The following is a 16,503-nucleotide window of genomic DNA, read 5'->3' on the forward strand; positions in this document are numbered from 1 at the left end:
GAATGTCACTGCAAAGACCTCTATGGCAAAATGACCAAAACCCCGCTCGACCGCTCCATCCATGACCACTTGTACTGATTTGAGGTGGGCCATAGTATGACCATGACGAGCAATGTAATTTGGCTGTAAGAACTTATTAAAAACCACTAATATGTAGTTTGGCACAAAAATTCTGGCGTGGCTCCGCGGGACTGGTGCATCCACCTCCTGTTGTCTCATCTACGGCCCCTCTTCTATGTCCTGGGTGGAGGCAGGTCCGACAATGTTGGGCAGGTGGCCTCGTCGCTCAGTGATGTTGAGCATATTCTCGTGCAAATGGTTTGGCTCGAGGGCTGTGGCCGGGTTGTCCCTGTAATGTTTGTGATCCCGTCGTCGTCCTTGTTGTCATGGATGTTGAGTTTGAGTCGTATTGTTTGCGGTTGTGCTCTAGGTTTTGTAGTTGACGGTTTCTTCCATTCCTTGTGCTGTAACTTTTACTTTAGTCTAGATTGGGTTTGGTCGTCATCTTATTTCGGATCGCCAACTTTCTGGGTTGATGATCATTTTGTCAGTTAGATTTGTTCGTTGAGTCGGATCTCTATAGCATTGTATGAGTCATCTTTTTTTATGTTGTATAATCTTCTTTATTAATGAATATACACATACAACTCTCCTGCGTGGCTCTAAAAGAAAAGGACCACCCTATTTTGATCCACATATTTTATTGTACAACACAGCTGAAAAGATAGACTGATGATAAAACTTTATATGTAGGTGCATTTTTACAAATTTTTTGAGGATTTTTTTCTAGAAGCGCTAATTGTAGCCCAGGCTCTATTTCCACCTTTCGGGTCATGAACATCCTTTTGAAAATCTGAATGCCCTCCAAAGTTGATGCGCGCATTTTGTTTTATAAACAATGGAAGAAATTATGCTAGATAGGGAAGGTATGTTGTATATTTTCCCCGGAATAGCCGAGTCTATTATAAAAGTTCATGGAAGTACAAAACATCCAAGGCAGAATAAAATTACATTGAGGTCCATGGACCATTGAATAACCACTACCGCCGGCAAAGCAAGATGGTGACGCGCCGTTGTCATCGCTCCTATACTAAAGTCGGTCTGACCTTGTTGATGACAACTAGAAAGTCTTCGTGCACGTCGTTGTTGACCCTTGAATTTATCCGAGGCTGGCACCATATTTCCCGTGCGCATGCATGAAGAGAAACCCTAACCTTGCCGCCCCAAGAAGATGACAGGAATCTACACCGGACCTTTGTCGACTCTGTCCTAACGAACAGATTCATGGAGGATCGCATCCCAAAAGACCACCTCGAAGAAGAAGCGATGCCATCCGCCCGAGAGCCGCCCATGCGAGGACTAAAACCCCCTTTTTTGAGGGGGGGGGGAGGGGGGACTAAAAAACCTAACTTAAACTACTAGCCAAAGCCGAGGCACCGGAATTTCCCTCACCGCCACCAGCCGCCGGAGCAGTAGGCAGAGGGAGGAGAATCCATGGACTAGCCGATGGAGCTTGAAGGGGAGGAGAACTTTGCCCTAGTCGCATGTGAGGAAAAGGAAAAGAGTTTGTTGTATATAAACTTTGAACTATTTGTACTTTACAACACCCAAAGAAGATAATGACCTCTTTTTTACGGTAAAACAATTAGATTGACAAGCATAAGATTCTTTGCAAGAGTATAGATTTGATGAGAACTCTCCGTAATCTAGTGCAAAAAAAGCCTATGAGTTGTATTCCTATGAATTAAACAACCCCGCATGGGAGAAATCTGAAGGACTAGAATCCTTTAAAAATCCCAGGGCCAAACTAACAAGACTAGAGACGAAACCCAACAGAAATCTATGAAACTCGAAAGAGAAGAAAGAAAGTACAAGTAAACTAAGTACAGAAAAGTAAAAAAGCTTGTGGTAGACCTAACTACTATTTGTTCCTATCAAAAGCCAAATCTCTAGGTACATTCCAAACCTTTGAATCTCTATTTACGGCATCCTTCCATGTCACTACAACTGACTCGGTTGTTGCCTCTACCTTGGCACTCAAGTGAAACTAACTTGACATCACAGAGGAAACTCCATCTATGTTTTGACAACAAATTTTAAGCATATGGTAGCAAGTGAAACCAAGTCCAGCGCGGGAGGGGACTTTCAATTTCTTCTTCCTCGCTCTAGCACTTGGATTTTAAGCAGTGTGTCGGCCATACACGCACCATAGCGCACGATAATCACCGGCGAGTGGAATGAAATGACCGCTAATTACCTATCCATTAGTGGCGCGCCCGCTCCCTCGGATTTCCGAAGTGGCTGTTCGAATGGCCGCCAGGCGGCATCATCTTCGACGGCAAGGCGTCCCCATCGCCTAAACCCCGACCACCGCCTCCCCCTTCTCACCGTCTCCTCCCCTCTCCACTACAATGTCGTCGTGTCGAAAGGACACAACCTATTGGCTGAACCTACCGTCCTAGACGTGGTGCACCGCGATGCGAACTCCCCCCGCGGCGCACTAGTCGCGGTAGCCATCGCTTCCTTCTCTCGTTGTGGCTCCCGTGACGAGAACGTGGGGGCTCTGCCGGCTACAATGGCAGGGGGTAGCGTCAAACTGACGCCTCAGGTGACATTGTACACGTCAACAACGTCGTCCCCATCAACTCCACTGGCCTCACCGTCCCTAGGCCGAAGTCCGAGGACCCAGTCATCTTCTGTTGTGGCTCTCCCAACTCGAAGAGGAGGCGCGCCGCCGCGACAAGGAGGATGGTGACTATAAGGCATTGACCGATTGCAATGTTGAATAGCATTGCATATTTAAAAAATGTCGCTTAACAACATTTGTAGTTGCATAAACTTTTGGCTACTAATATAAGTTTTATCATGTTTGATGATGATTTGAACTGGTTTGGTTCAATTAGATGTACCTTAAATTAACTTACAAATTTGAAGCAATTGAAAAAAACAAACAAATAAAAGTACAAATATGGAGGCCGCAATTTGCGACTCTATGTTTGCATGTCGTTGCCAAAGCTCTCATGCCATGAAAAACATCAAGATCCCACCAGTCATCAATACACCTTTAATCTAGTGGTATCAGACCACAACAATCCATCACTATGATGCATTTATTTGCTCATCAATACTCCCGTCGTCATATATTGATTGCAACATCTTATATTATGGAATGGAGGGAGTAATTGTCAAATCACAAGCAAGTGAAACCTTGATAAGAAGGTTAGCAAACTTAATTTTTCATAAGGCAGATGTTAGCTCAAAAGTCATATACCATTGCCTCCCACTTGAGTACTTTTCTTGCCTTCTCCTTCTACCACATCATCATCAAAGACACCTTAATAAATGCATACATGACTGTGGAATGAGTGCATCTATTATGCGACCTGGGTCGTACGCCCAGGTCGTGAGACCCTCTTTGGATGAGGACATTTGGCAAAAGCGAATCCTCGGTTTTATTAATAAGATCCCAAATCCCAACGTCCAGGGAAGTGGATCCTCTAACATGAAGGAGGGAAGACACCTAAGCTACAGTTCCCTAACTTCCTTCCTTTACTTCCATATGATTAAGGCTAAAATGACTTGAATTAATTTGTAAATTACGAATCTACTTTCTACATTTACAAAAATTACATACGAACAAAATTATGGTGCAATAAAATTAATTTTAAATTTATTTATATCAACAGTAATTGTATACAGTACCTGCTTAAGTAGATAAATACAGTGTTTGTTATAGTACCTGACTTTTCTTCTCTGTTTTACACTTTGCACTGTAGCTTAGGTGACTTTCTTCCTTCATGTTAGAGGATCCACTTCCAACGTCCAGCCCCACTACGAAAGCCCAATTCCTCTCGCTCGCTCGCGGCGGCAGCCAGCGCCGCCCGCCGCCTTCGCCCTCGCTGCCTCGGCTGCTCTCACCGGCGTTTGTCAGCGCACAGGAAGCTCGCCCTTGGTACGCTTCTCCTGCTCGCTCGCCGCGGCCGCGGCCGTGGCCGCCGCCCACGACCGCGTTCCACAACGCCCGGCAGCTCGTCCTTCAAGCACGACTCGTCTGCTCGTTGAAATGTGGAGGAGATGTGGGCAGAGGAGGTTCTGATGGATGTGCTGCCATATATGATGATTGATCCGGTGCCTCGTCGCCGTCGTCCGGCTGCGCCATGGTGCCACGTCGTCGCCTGCGAGATGGAATAGACAGAGAAGATACATCGAACTGGATGCTGAAAGGTCGAGGATGCGTGGGAAACACTGGAATGGAAGGAAAGTGATTTGTTGCTACAATTAATTAGAGAATTAATTGGCGTGCCAGCGTTGAAAAGCTTTTGCCAAGTGTTCTCATGTGGACAGGGTCTCACGATCGCATAGGATTTCTTCCCAAGGATCTCCTATGTTTCTTTTTGGTTCAATTGCAAAGACCTGCAAAATATACTGGAAATAACAGTGCCAAGACGTGGTCGATGCCATACCAGTCCAATCAGTAATACTAAAACTTGAACTTGAAACGTCCAAACAGTTGCAAACACATGGCATCAATTTTTCTTAAACAAAACTGCAATTTTATTAATTAGAAATAACTGTTACATCGTCAATAAGAAAAGGTACAATATCTCATCGTATCACATTCTGTTCTACGATTCCATTTCGACAAAAGGAAAGAGCATACCTAAGTTCAATAGCTTTACGTCCGCTATCCCGATCATGATTTTTCTACCCTCAGGGGGAAAGTAGAAGGCTCTCCCCACTTTAGAAGGCTGTGGGCGAGGAGGGATTCGAACCCCCGACACCGTAGTTCGTAGCCATGTGCTCTAATCCTCTGAGCTACCGGCCCAGCTGTCTCCACTGGATCTCTTCCCGAAGGTACCCCTTCATTTCAGGTTAAGAAGATGGGAAAGCGCCTTTCTCTCTTCATGGGCTCCTCAAACCAATCCCTAGTGACAGCAATGATACGCATAGCATCAATATCACAGATAGGAAGGGGGTGAGACCAGCTCCAACCCCCCCCCCCCCCCCCCCCCCCCCTGAAATAATGAGGGAAACAACTATTTAACTTTATTACTATAGATAATATCTTACAACCACAATGATAATTATGAATCAATTGTCCGACAGTACTGTTTTGCACCCATCAGATTCCCCACTCTATAATTAAGTAAAGCAAGAAAAAAAAATGATAGGTTAGGGAAGAGGCCAAAAATTACATATAATTACATTTACAGGAAACTGATGATCTGTGAGTGAGCGTGCTACGCGTGAGCCTTAAGGGGGAAAACGGGCACAGATAGAAACTACACTATATCACAAACTCGGAAAAAGGCTCCGCAGCGAGTGCTTCTTGGTCATGGTTTCCACTTATTTTGACTGTCACTTTCTTCAACCTCCTCCTGGCCAGCTCTGTTTATTGCCAGCTCCTTGGCAGTAGTAATGCACCTTGCTTATGGCTGGCGATGTTGAAACCATGAAATTCTGCAGCAAAGCAAGAGCGCCTTCTGTGTACCTCTGTAAATCCAGTCTTGCGGGATTATCTTCATGAGAGTTGTCCACAGGTTGGCAGGTCAATCAGCAAAAGAATTAGCTTCATCATCTGAGTCAGTCACTCATGTACTTCGACGGAACTTGAGATTTGTGCAAGGCCGCAGCTGGGCAGCTGAGCGGAAAATAGGACAATATGCCCGCTGCAATCATGCTAGTTGAAGAAATACGTAGACTGGAGGACATCCTTCATATCAAAATTTCCCCTCTCTGGCAACGGTGGGAATTTTAATTTAGGGAAAGATGTCTCAAAGCTCTCCAAGAGCTGCATCAAATATACTGTGTTAAGAAACTGAATGCATAGTCTGTCATGAGTTATGACATTTGTTATTGAACAATTACGAAAATAACACATAGAACAGCAAGCTCATGTGCTATGGTAAAGCATGGAAACAGAGCACAACAGCAAAATTAATATGGTAGTCCTAACATACTGAAATATATAACAAACCAATACGCATGGAAATGAAGCCCAATCAGCTAAGCATGCAGACAAAGAGGATATAAATCAATAAATAACAACAATAGACAGCGGTTTAGGTTATAGCTATTAAATGCAATGCACCCTCAACTTTAGAAGCATCAGTGGACAAGGGAAACACTTCTAAGTGTACTCGACAATCATCAGGCAAAATCAAACACATCACGAAACTAAGAATATTGTAATAAGTACAGTAGAAAAAGCATATGCTGCAATTTTCAAATAAAAATATATCGCACGAGAAAGAATGTTTGTCAAATATATGTGCAAATACATACCAAAAATATGCATGCAAATAACTGAGATGACAAAATACATACATTTTCTAAAATAGGCGCATCATACAGTTCCACAAACTTTTCCCGAAGTATCTTGTTCATTGTATCAACATCACAAGCGTGGGTCCAATATGAATCATGAACTCCTGCATTGATTTACATAAATGCTAATAGTAAAATACACAGACGCAGCGAAGTATCCCATAAATACTCTGGCAGATAGTAAAGAGAATACCGACCTGCAAAATATAGGCCTTGCTTTTTGCAAGCAACAGCAGTCATCATCATATGAGAGCCATCAAGGGAGTGTACAAAGTTTGGAGGGAAAGCTGTCCTCTGCCGCTTCACCATAACCTGGTCAAAAGATACACGTTCATCTAGTATACTCAACAGATCTATCAGATTCGAAATGTATAGTTGATGGTACATTATAACAGTGGCAGTGCTGCGATGAGGAAAATATGTTCAGCGAAACAATGTGATGCACAAGTATGCAAGCAAAATTCAATTACCCACTTCCTGCCCAACTACCATTCAGCAGCCAGTGGCATGAAACCGATCAGCAGTCAATACCCCATTGTCAATAAGATGCACTCAACATATATCCATGTAAAGAGGCATACCTTGTCGGTTTCTCGTTGAAGGGTCAGGACTTGTAACGAAGTTTTAATCTACACGGAGAACATCAAGAATATCGCATTGTTATGCAATGTTAAATTCCTCTTAAAAAATGTGGCGGCAGTAATCAAGAGAAAGTGAGGAAACAATTATACTGAAATACGTACAAGATGCCTCCCTAGTTTGCGATATGGTTGAACAACTGGAAGTCCCAGAGGGGTCGTCCATCTCACAGGTTCATTTTCACAAGCTATAACCTGTCATACAAGCCACTGCTCAATACCCATGGTTATAAAGGCCAATCTATTTAGAAACAGAAATCAAAAGGACAAGGCAGGACAGCTTGACTATGAAGGAAAAATGTTAACTAAAAGATGGCCTTAGGAGTTTGCCTCAACAAACAGTTTACTTATTCTTCAGATGTAATCTTAAGTTGTAGGTCAATAGTCATGATAGTATTTGAGGTTTTATTTGATCTTATTTTTCATTTTAAGTTTTCCTTCCTCAGTCTCCGCTGTGCATGGCGCTGCCTTTCTGAAAGCACTCATTTATTTCGTTAATGAGTGGTGGACTTGTAGTTAGCTGACAGCATCATTTATTCAGATAAAACAGTATAATCCTACGGAAATTGGTTAAGACTCCCCTAACTCACAAAATATCACAGCACTGAATAGAAAAGCACTTGAACGACAAACTGGCTCTTTGTAACGAAGGATACGTACCTCTCTAATAAGTTATATGAGTATAGACAAAAAAAAGGAACATTCTATCTGTTGGGGCACTCACAGGATGCCAACAAAAACAAAGTTTAAGATACCCAGCCAATGTTTTCTTTTAGCATGTCCCCAAAAAATTGTAAAGGAAGAAATTCATAATTACTAACTATTTTCTTATACAAATTAAACCACAAGACAACAGATCACATTTTGGGGCTTCATTCAATAGCAAATCCATGATTACCAAACAAAAATAGCAGTATAATACTTTGAAGCAGATAAAAAATGATATTGAAGTGGATCGCACGCTATTCAGACAGAACAGACATGATACTGCAGATGATACCTTGGCACAGTCTCCTAGCCAGGTCATGATACTACGAGCAGCTTCGAACATCTCACCAAGTGCTGTCAGCGTGACCTATCCAGAATTGAAAAGAAAGAAACAAAAAGAAGGTGGTTCAGTTCAAGGTGTACATGTTAGATGAAGAAACAAAAGCTTCAATGATTAAAGCATTCCACCTTAGCAGCATAGCATGATGCACCAAAAAGTTCCGAGTCCTCAGCAATGACCCCCCTCTCCTTTAATCTTCTTTTTATTTGTTCACGTGCTCCAACGTAAGTCACACCATAGACAGATGTCATCACTGTTTGTTTTACCAATTTCCTATCCACCTGTATATTTCACAAATAAGCACATAAAACTTTACATAATTTACCTGTATTACTGGCGAGTCTATGAGATACCAACTAAAAGCAATTACAGAAATCAAATCATGTAAAATAGCTGACACAAACTTTATTCAGCACATTAGGTAAACATTAATCTTATGACAGCCCAATTAGTCAGCATGCTTATATACCAACTCAATATATATGTGCTTTCTAAAGTGATGTTTCAAATAAACTTCATCTAGCATAATAACTGAACTAGGTTTGTACTAATCCCAGGAGTTTCCACATGATTTTACAAATTTGCTCCATGCTGAGAAAAAGTAGGTGTTGCTCTAACATTTTAAAGAATGTGTTACTCTTCAATTGGTTAGGCTTTTAGTACGCGTTATCACAGATAGCTAGACTGGTAAATGTTACAGAAAACATTGTAACTCTAGGTAGAACTGTTGATTTTAGCATAACATCAGCTGTAGATTTTTACCAGGTCTCAGCTTTAGTACAGGTATGTATAACTTGGAGGTAGAGAGTCGATCGCATAAAAAACAATCTTGAACACAGTATTTTCATCATACAAGGTAAAAGAATATTTATAAAGACTGGCTAAAAACAACACCTGATCAACTAACAAACGAGCACGTGCTGCATCAGCATCTTTAGCTGGATCTTTTTGTGCATCTCTCTTCATAATTTCCACCACCCTGGATCACAAGTACTAGAAATGTAACTCCAGATCACAAGTTGAAGAAGATATTACACCAGGCACATGTCAAGATGGATAAATTGGACCCTGACTTAAATCTAAATTTGAACAGTTAATTGGCTTGTTTATAAGGCACTGCGATATTAAAGATACCAAGCAGGACCCAATAATTTCATAAATAAACACATGAACTGACAGTTTAAGCTTGTTTGAATTTGTATCCAATCTGTTGTCTACCCAAATTCATTTCAGGAACGCGTATAAATATGAGCATATATAGGTACTTTGAAGTTTGACTCCATCCACGACTGGTACTTTTATGAGAAAAGTATATTTTTCGGACCACAATTGCTGTGAATTACAAGTCATCGGAATAAGATTGCTCAGTAACTAGATAGGCTGATAGGGTATGGCATACAGACAGCTACAAGTTAAAAAGGAATGTTGAGTCTGCCCATCGACACTACGTTCAAGACAGAATGACCTCTACCTGGCAGCTATTCCAGAGTAAACATCTGCAGGTTTCTCTCCGGAAACTAAGTTAACAGCAACTGCACCCAGCTGCATGAAATTGATGAAAGAAATAATTACATACTTCACTGGCCAAATATTAAATAATCCCCATGCCAAAAAGAACGTGACAAAGCAACAGCGTAATTAATAAAAATATGAACTGACCTTATCCCTTCCAAGAGCTGCATAGTGCTGCAGGCCATTACAAGAACCATCCTGAAAAAGAAAACATAATTATCATAATTCTGCTCCAGCATAAGCACATAACGGAACACCTAGACTTACTATACAAGGTTAGGTGGGCAATTACATGGTTTAGCAACAGCACCAGATATCATGTCTTCTCTTGCGTAAATGTTTAATGTTTTAGTTACATATTACAACATGTAGCACACATAACATTTCAAAAATTTCTGAAAGGAGAACACACATGTGCATGTGTGAATACTATGCGCGGTTACAAAAGATTGTACAAAAAATATGCATTTTGTGCAGCTACAGAAGAAAATGGTAGACAGTCATGTTTCTCTTCATTCTCTGCAGAACACAAATGAACATGTTTCTCACCAAAACAAAATACAAGCACAGAGTATATGCCACATGTAAATTTATTTATTTTCTGGATTTTCTATTCAAACTTAGAAATAATGTTTGGTTTTTTCTTCAGGAACACTTATAATCCGTGTCCATGCTACTAATCATATTTTAGATCTCCTATTTAGTATATATTTTTATTGCTACAACCTTATGTAATCAAAATGAACATACGACTGAAGTTAATGCTAACAGCTGTGATCTACCATACCATTTTAAACGCCATTGGCTCCCAGTATTACATCCAAATGTATTAGTATTTTGGTTTATTTTTGCTTGTTCTTTAAGAGATTACAATCCCTGTTTGAGACAAAGTGCCTAAATAAATCAAATAACTCAATCCTAACATATTACAACTTCAAGTAAAGCATTTTCTATCAAAACAAAACCAAACTCTCAACAAATAGGTACCTCCTCCTTGGACTGAACTTGTATGTCCTTCCTACACTCATGCAGCTGCTGCTATGCCATGAGCCCATGACATGTTTAGCAGAACTTAAAAATGTTTATTTGCGCAGATCTTGCCAAGAAAACTAGCTCATATGCACAAGAAATTCCTTGCCCTCGAGATAAACAATGTATTCAAGGTTTATTTATACATCATTTTGTCAGGCAATGCCCAAAAATAGATCAAACTACAAATATGTTTGGCATTAGTTACACTTTTCTGGAAGCTGTCAAAGCATGCTGTTGTCTTATACTTCAAGGCACGAGAAACAAACATGGCTAATTTTTCCTAGCCTAGCAAAGCAACACGGAAAACTTAACGAAACATGACAATTATTGCAGGAAAGAAATGAGATTATTAGAAGAAAAATGATATACCATGGACAAAATATCAGTACCTGGTGCACAGGAATATGTGAGATCACTGTTTCTGGAGAGGGGCTTCTTAAAGCTTCATTAAGATCCATGCAAACTGCCAGGCATTGGAATGGATCCTCTGCCTCAAGCCACCAACGCTTGCCTTCAAGAGGCCTATTAGCTGAGTCAAATATGTCCTCCAGGTGATTCTCAGTAAATGCAATCCGGCCATCGTATGATAACTTGTCTACACCTCCACCATATAAATTTGCTAGGTGTATCTTCAGCCAGCGCAAGCCTGATTCACCAAGTGGTCGACCTTCAGAAAACTCCAACACTCCACGACAAAGATCTGAACCCAAGTGATTCAGGTAAGGATGCATTGGGTAAGCACGGCCTCTAAAATCAAGGTTGTGTGGATAGTAAAACCCCGCTTCTTCCTTCATTTTGCGAGCTACCTGTTACCAACAAGGGTACATTAGATGAAGAGTAAAATTGAGTAAATGATGTCCCACTAGAACCCTTATAGTCGCTTACGGCAAGTTTAAGCTCAACATCACATCTCTGAGAATGCCTTTCACTGTTTTCCTTCTTGGCTGACCTCATGCTCCACCTCCACTTCTTCAGCTCAGCTTCATCTTCAGTGTCAGGCTTCTCCGGTAGGGAAACCTAGAGTACATGAAAAGAAAAGTTAGCATATAAAACAAGAATGCCATAGAGTCTTCATAAGATGAAATCCAGAGAGAAAAATATGGCAGCTCACGTCAGCACGATCAACCAAGTCAGCAAGTCGGCCGCCACTGGACCAAATTCTGTCAACAATACTAAGAACTTTTTTGTTGACCCTCCACTTGGTGCTCCCAAGATTATCTAAGGCCTGAAACCAAAAAGGCATCAAACGATTATATCACATAGACAAAGATGCTTAGCAAGAACAGCCATCAGCATGCCAATGTGCAAACAGCATATTAACAAGAGAAACAGCTATCTGCATCAAGTGTGCTAAAAAGAGATCCATGCATGTGATCTTGAAAACGTATTTCAATCATAACTATTCATCTAATCTGCAAAGATGATATAAACATGAGGCAAAAGAATACCTCAAAAATTGTTTGCATCTGTTCCTTTGGAGCCTTTTTTACAGCCTCCCTTTGTTGCCTAGCTCCATGAGTGCGCATCACGTAGGATGGCAAAAATAAATGTGCACCCTTGTCATATCTGTAGAAATTGCTATTGTTAGTTCCCATAACCTTTACTGGGATAACTTTGCTACTCAAAATTAGGGATAACATGGGTGCCGCTAGTAACTTCCAGGCATGATGTACTCAAAATTAGGGATAATTTTGCTACTCGGAACCATTATATTAGTAATAATCCAACAGAGCAGCATCCACTCTTATGAACCACAACACACTGAAATAATCGAGAAGGGGACCGTTCAGATTTGTGATTACACTCAGCTACTATGATGTAACCTAACACACTTGAAGAACAGCCGAGCTATCTAGCAACATATATGCAAATAATTGTGAGGAACATGGATAAGCAGTACCAACCCAGTCCAATTGATCGGCGGAATCAACATAGGCATGTAAGGTATGACCATATGCTTTGCCTGTCACAGGAAAGGAAGGATCAGGGAATGCAATATTCTGGAAAGAATATTCTAATGAAGAAAATCATTGCACGTGTGACAGAAGGAACAACTCAGTGACTCACTGTTCTATCCAGGCCTTGTCGAACCAGTGGATCGCACTTGATCACACCATATCGTCGACTTTTCCTATTTAAATACAAGGTGTGAAAGAAAGCATAAGTTAGAACAGAGAAACATTTTTTTGGGGGGTAAGAAGGTACTCCCTCTGTCCCAAAATAAGTGTTGTTAGATTTAGTACAGCTTTAGTACAATGTTGTACTAAGTCAGGGAGACTTATTTTGGGACGGAGGGAGTATTAAGTAAGAGTTGACATGATTACTGTTGTTCTCTTGCCACAGTTCTCATTTCATGTGTGAAAGCAGGTCGGATTTCAGGTGTACTATCTCCAGACTGACTAGCAGGTGGTTGTATATGGGCCGTTTCAATAAATAGCTCAATCAAACGGCTGCCAACCTACAAAACGGCAAAAGATAATATAAATATGTCATTAGTTGAAGAAGTAAAACATATATCACCGAATAATTAGAAAAGGTGCATACTTTTGCATGAGCATCTTGACCCCATGGCCTGGTGCTATCTTGCTTCTTCACTAAATGCCTGACTTGCCGTATCTTCTGCTTTTTCATCAGATCAGTGACTTTCTTTCTTAAACGCTCTTGTTCTTTGGCAATATCTGCATCCACTGCTTCTACTACTTTATCTACTTCTTTAGTGTTCTTTTTCTTTGTCTTCTCTAGAAATTTGTGGATTCGAACCTGGTCAAGGACAAGAGGAAAAACATTACAATTACTCGTTAGCAATGTATACTAACGTATCCCATTAACCGTTGTCACCATAACTGGTGCAACAAAAGAAATAAATGCCAGGTTAACAATTGACTGAAAATCAATGCAAACGACAAAGATATGCAAGGAAATAGCAGCTGACAAAGGTATCCCTTTCCGTCCCCAAGAAATAAAGGCACCTCTTTTATGGCACAATGTCAAACATATGTACGAAAATGGTTCAAAATTTATACTTAGAATGGTGGATACAAAGGGAATACATGTAACAGTTAGATTATTGACGTTCCAGAAAAATACTTGACATCAGGAAAGCACATACACCGTTCCCAGTTAGAGAAGAAAAACAAAGATAAGTGCAGTTTTCTGTTACGACATGTCAAACCACTACCAATAACAGTAATGATGCCTAACCCTAAATCATTCCAAGGCTCATGAGTAGGCCTTTAGTCAATCAAGTCATGTATATATTTTGACCCATTTCAACTACATTTACATAATCCCTACTTTCAAATGTAACGAAATATTAATATCACTTAAATGTATTTTAGCTCCAGACGTACCTAACCTACAGTGTTTCAATAACCCAGAGTTCATCGGGGAATATATTCAGCCTTACATAATGCCATACCTATACGAATGAAAACGTAAAATGGTAGGAGTAATTTCAATCATGTCACCCCTCTAATGAATAATGGCCCTTAGCACTAAATTATTATAAATCTAAGAGAAGCTATTACTAAAAACGTCATTTTTCGACCTTAATCGATAAAAATCAATGATCTCAACCACCAGCAGTGTCAACCTAGTGGTCACTTGAGATTAGTATAAGAACCACCACTGCTAATTCATTTTGATGTGGCAACCATTTTGGTGTGCAACTGCACAACTGGAAAAAAAGAAGCTCAAGTGCCACCCACGAGCCAACACACCTCATGCTCAACTGCTTCACCTATCTGACAAGCGGCCTGGATCACACGGACGCTTCCATCGCCACTGCCAGTCATAAGCAGCCCCATGAGCTTGTGCATGGTGATAACGGCCATCATGTCGGCTGGAAGCATGTTAAAATACGGGGCGTGGGAGGCACGTGTCCCACGCTGGCTGACAAGCTCCTGCTCAGCGATGATCTGGTCCCTCAGTGGCTCAAACCAGCCAAGGAAGAGTGACTTGACATAGGGCAGGTTGGGCGCCAACTTATGCTCGCACATGTCGGCGAGCAGCTCGCGGTACTCCTTAGCCGCCTGCTCCCACGCCTCTGTCTCGATCCGGATTTGCCGCTGGCGCAGTGAGACGTACTTGGAGTATCCAATGCCATGCTCCGCCGCCAACTCTGCCAGCTGCCTCCCCTGCCCGCGCCCCCTCCTCCGCTCCTTCTTCCCCGCCTGACCTGCGGTTGCAGCCTCCGCCACAGGCAGCTTTGTATTGGGGCCCAAACGGACAATCACCTCGGGCGCGTGGTGCGGCTCGTCCACCTCCTCGGAGGAGACGGCCTCGGCGGCCGCAGCGGAGGACGACGCGAATCGCGAGGGTGGCTGCCCCCACAGGAGGCGCACCGGAGGGAGGATTCCGGGGGCAGCAGCTGGAGCTGGAAGGAGTAGGCGGTGGAGAGGAGGAGGGGGAAGCTGCGGCGCGGAGGCGGAGAGGAGGGCGGAGGCGAGGCGGCGGGAGGGTAGGCGGCGCCACATGAGGTCTAGGGCTTTGGCGGGTAGGAGGACGGGAGGAGGAGGAGGCGGCGGCGACGGTGGGCAGATGGCTGTCTCGGCGGCCGGAGTTGGGGCGGGGAGCATCAACTGGAGGCGGCGGGGAAGGGAGGGGAAGACATGGGGAATGGGGGATGTGGCGCCGCCGCCAACGCAGGAGGGAATGGGGGTTGGGCGAGGGGGGCACGCCGACTTCGGGCTGGGCTTAAACCCTTGGCACCTTCGTGCGCGGTTGATTTGGGTGTTAGGGATGGAGATCGTTTCCCCATGTCTCTCGCTTCCTTTTACCTCACGCAATTTTACCACGCCTTTCAAGCCCATTGTGCTTCATTGCACTTCAACTCATGTCCTTTCCCCGGGGCTGCCATATTCGTCTTCTGATTTAAATAAGAAACCTTTCTATATATTCTATATTATTAAAAAACAAGTATAAAATATCCTAGCCAACACTTAGATCCGGCTTTACCCAAACTTTTTTGGTTCACCCCAACATTACCCACTTGTCCGACTGTTGCTAAGCAGTTTTGGGAGAATAGAAGAGCTTGCCCCACCCATGAGTAAATATTTCATAGTAGCCTCATTAGACCGTAGATCCTAAAAAAAGAAAAAAGTATCTAATCGAAATCGAAAGATTTTTTTTTAAGATTAAACAAAAGGGTTCGCAAATAAAAGCGCTAGTGCCGCAAACCCCAAGTTTGTCTATGAAGAGCTAATCTAATTGTATTTTTTTCTAGAATGGATTTCTTATGTGGAATACTAATGGATAGGGGTATGAAGAATATACATGGCCCATGAAAGGAAGATCAATGACTCATATAAATTACTTAATGGAAAATGTCCCGAGGAAGCCCAACGAGAAACTAAGAATCCTGTAAGTAAATACGTAACTAGGAATATGGAAAATTGCATTTTTGGAATTTGCAATAATGCGATGGGCGAACGACGGGAATTGAACCCGCGCGCATTGATTTTTGCAGCATTAATGCTTTTTGCTGGTTGGTTCCATTATCATAAAGCCGCTCCCAAATTGGCCTGGTTCCAAGATGTAGAATCCATGTTGAATCACCACTTAGCGGGATTATTAGGACTTGAGCCCTGGCTTGTCGTATCCGTCTGAATTTCATATTTCCAGATGTGAAAAGAGGCTTGGGGGATTCCATCCACAAACGCAAAGTTTGTGGTTGACACTTTAAATTGGTCCAAATACACAGAATTTCTGACTTCTCGCGGAGGACTAGATCCAGTAACCGGTGGTCTCTGGCTGACTGATATTGCGCAATTTTTTTCAAGAATTCTTTTTTGCATTTTTAGGTATAAAAAAACCATCCTAGTGGATCCGTGTGGATTTTTCTGTTTTAACAAATTCAATATAAAAAAACCGAACTTTTCCTAAAAAAATCTCCTATTTTTCTATTTTTATTTTAAAAATAGGAAGGGCGAGATAGAATTCGAGCAT

The 16,503-nt window shown here is 42.0% G+C and overlaps 1 protein-coding gene across 1 annotated transcript; it reads right to left on the reverse strand.

Annotated features, from left to right (window-relative positions):
- Positions 1–5,029: 5,029 nt before the first annotated feature.
- On the reverse strand, positions 5,030–15,245 carry LOC109762794 (DNA-directed RNA polymerase 1B, mitochondrial). The gene is made up of 19 exons (XM_020321668.4): positions 14,277–15,245; positions 13,102–13,317; positions 12,882–13,015; positions 12,625–12,688; positions 12,462–12,520; positions 12,006–12,123; positions 11,669–11,782; positions 11,443–11,574; positions 10,947–11,363; positions 9,673–9,723; positions 9,485–9,555; positions 8,908–8,992; positions 8,142–8,294; positions 7,966–8,040; positions 7,071–7,160; positions 6,909–6,956; positions 6,525–6,639; positions 6,328–6,431; positions 5,030–5,791 (listed from the first exon to the last, which is right to left on the reverse strand). The coding sequence occupies exons 1-19, from the start codon at positions 15,132–15,134 to the stop codon at positions 5,681–5,683; spliced, it is 3,015 nt and encodes a 1,004-aa protein (XP_020177257.1). The 5' UTR covers positions 15,135–15,245; the 3' UTR covers positions 5,030–5,680.
- Positions 15,246–16,503: the final 1,258 nt, after the last annotated feature.

The sequence above is a fragment of the Aegilops tauschii genome, chromosome 5 (assembly GCF_002575655.3).
Source record: "Aegilops tauschii subsp. strangulata cultivar AL8/78 chromosome 5, Aet v6.0, whole genome shotgun sequence".
Classification (NCBI taxonomy): domain Eukaryota; kingdom Viridiplantae; phylum Streptophyta; class Magnoliopsida; order Poales; family Poaceae; genus Aegilops; species Aegilops tauschii.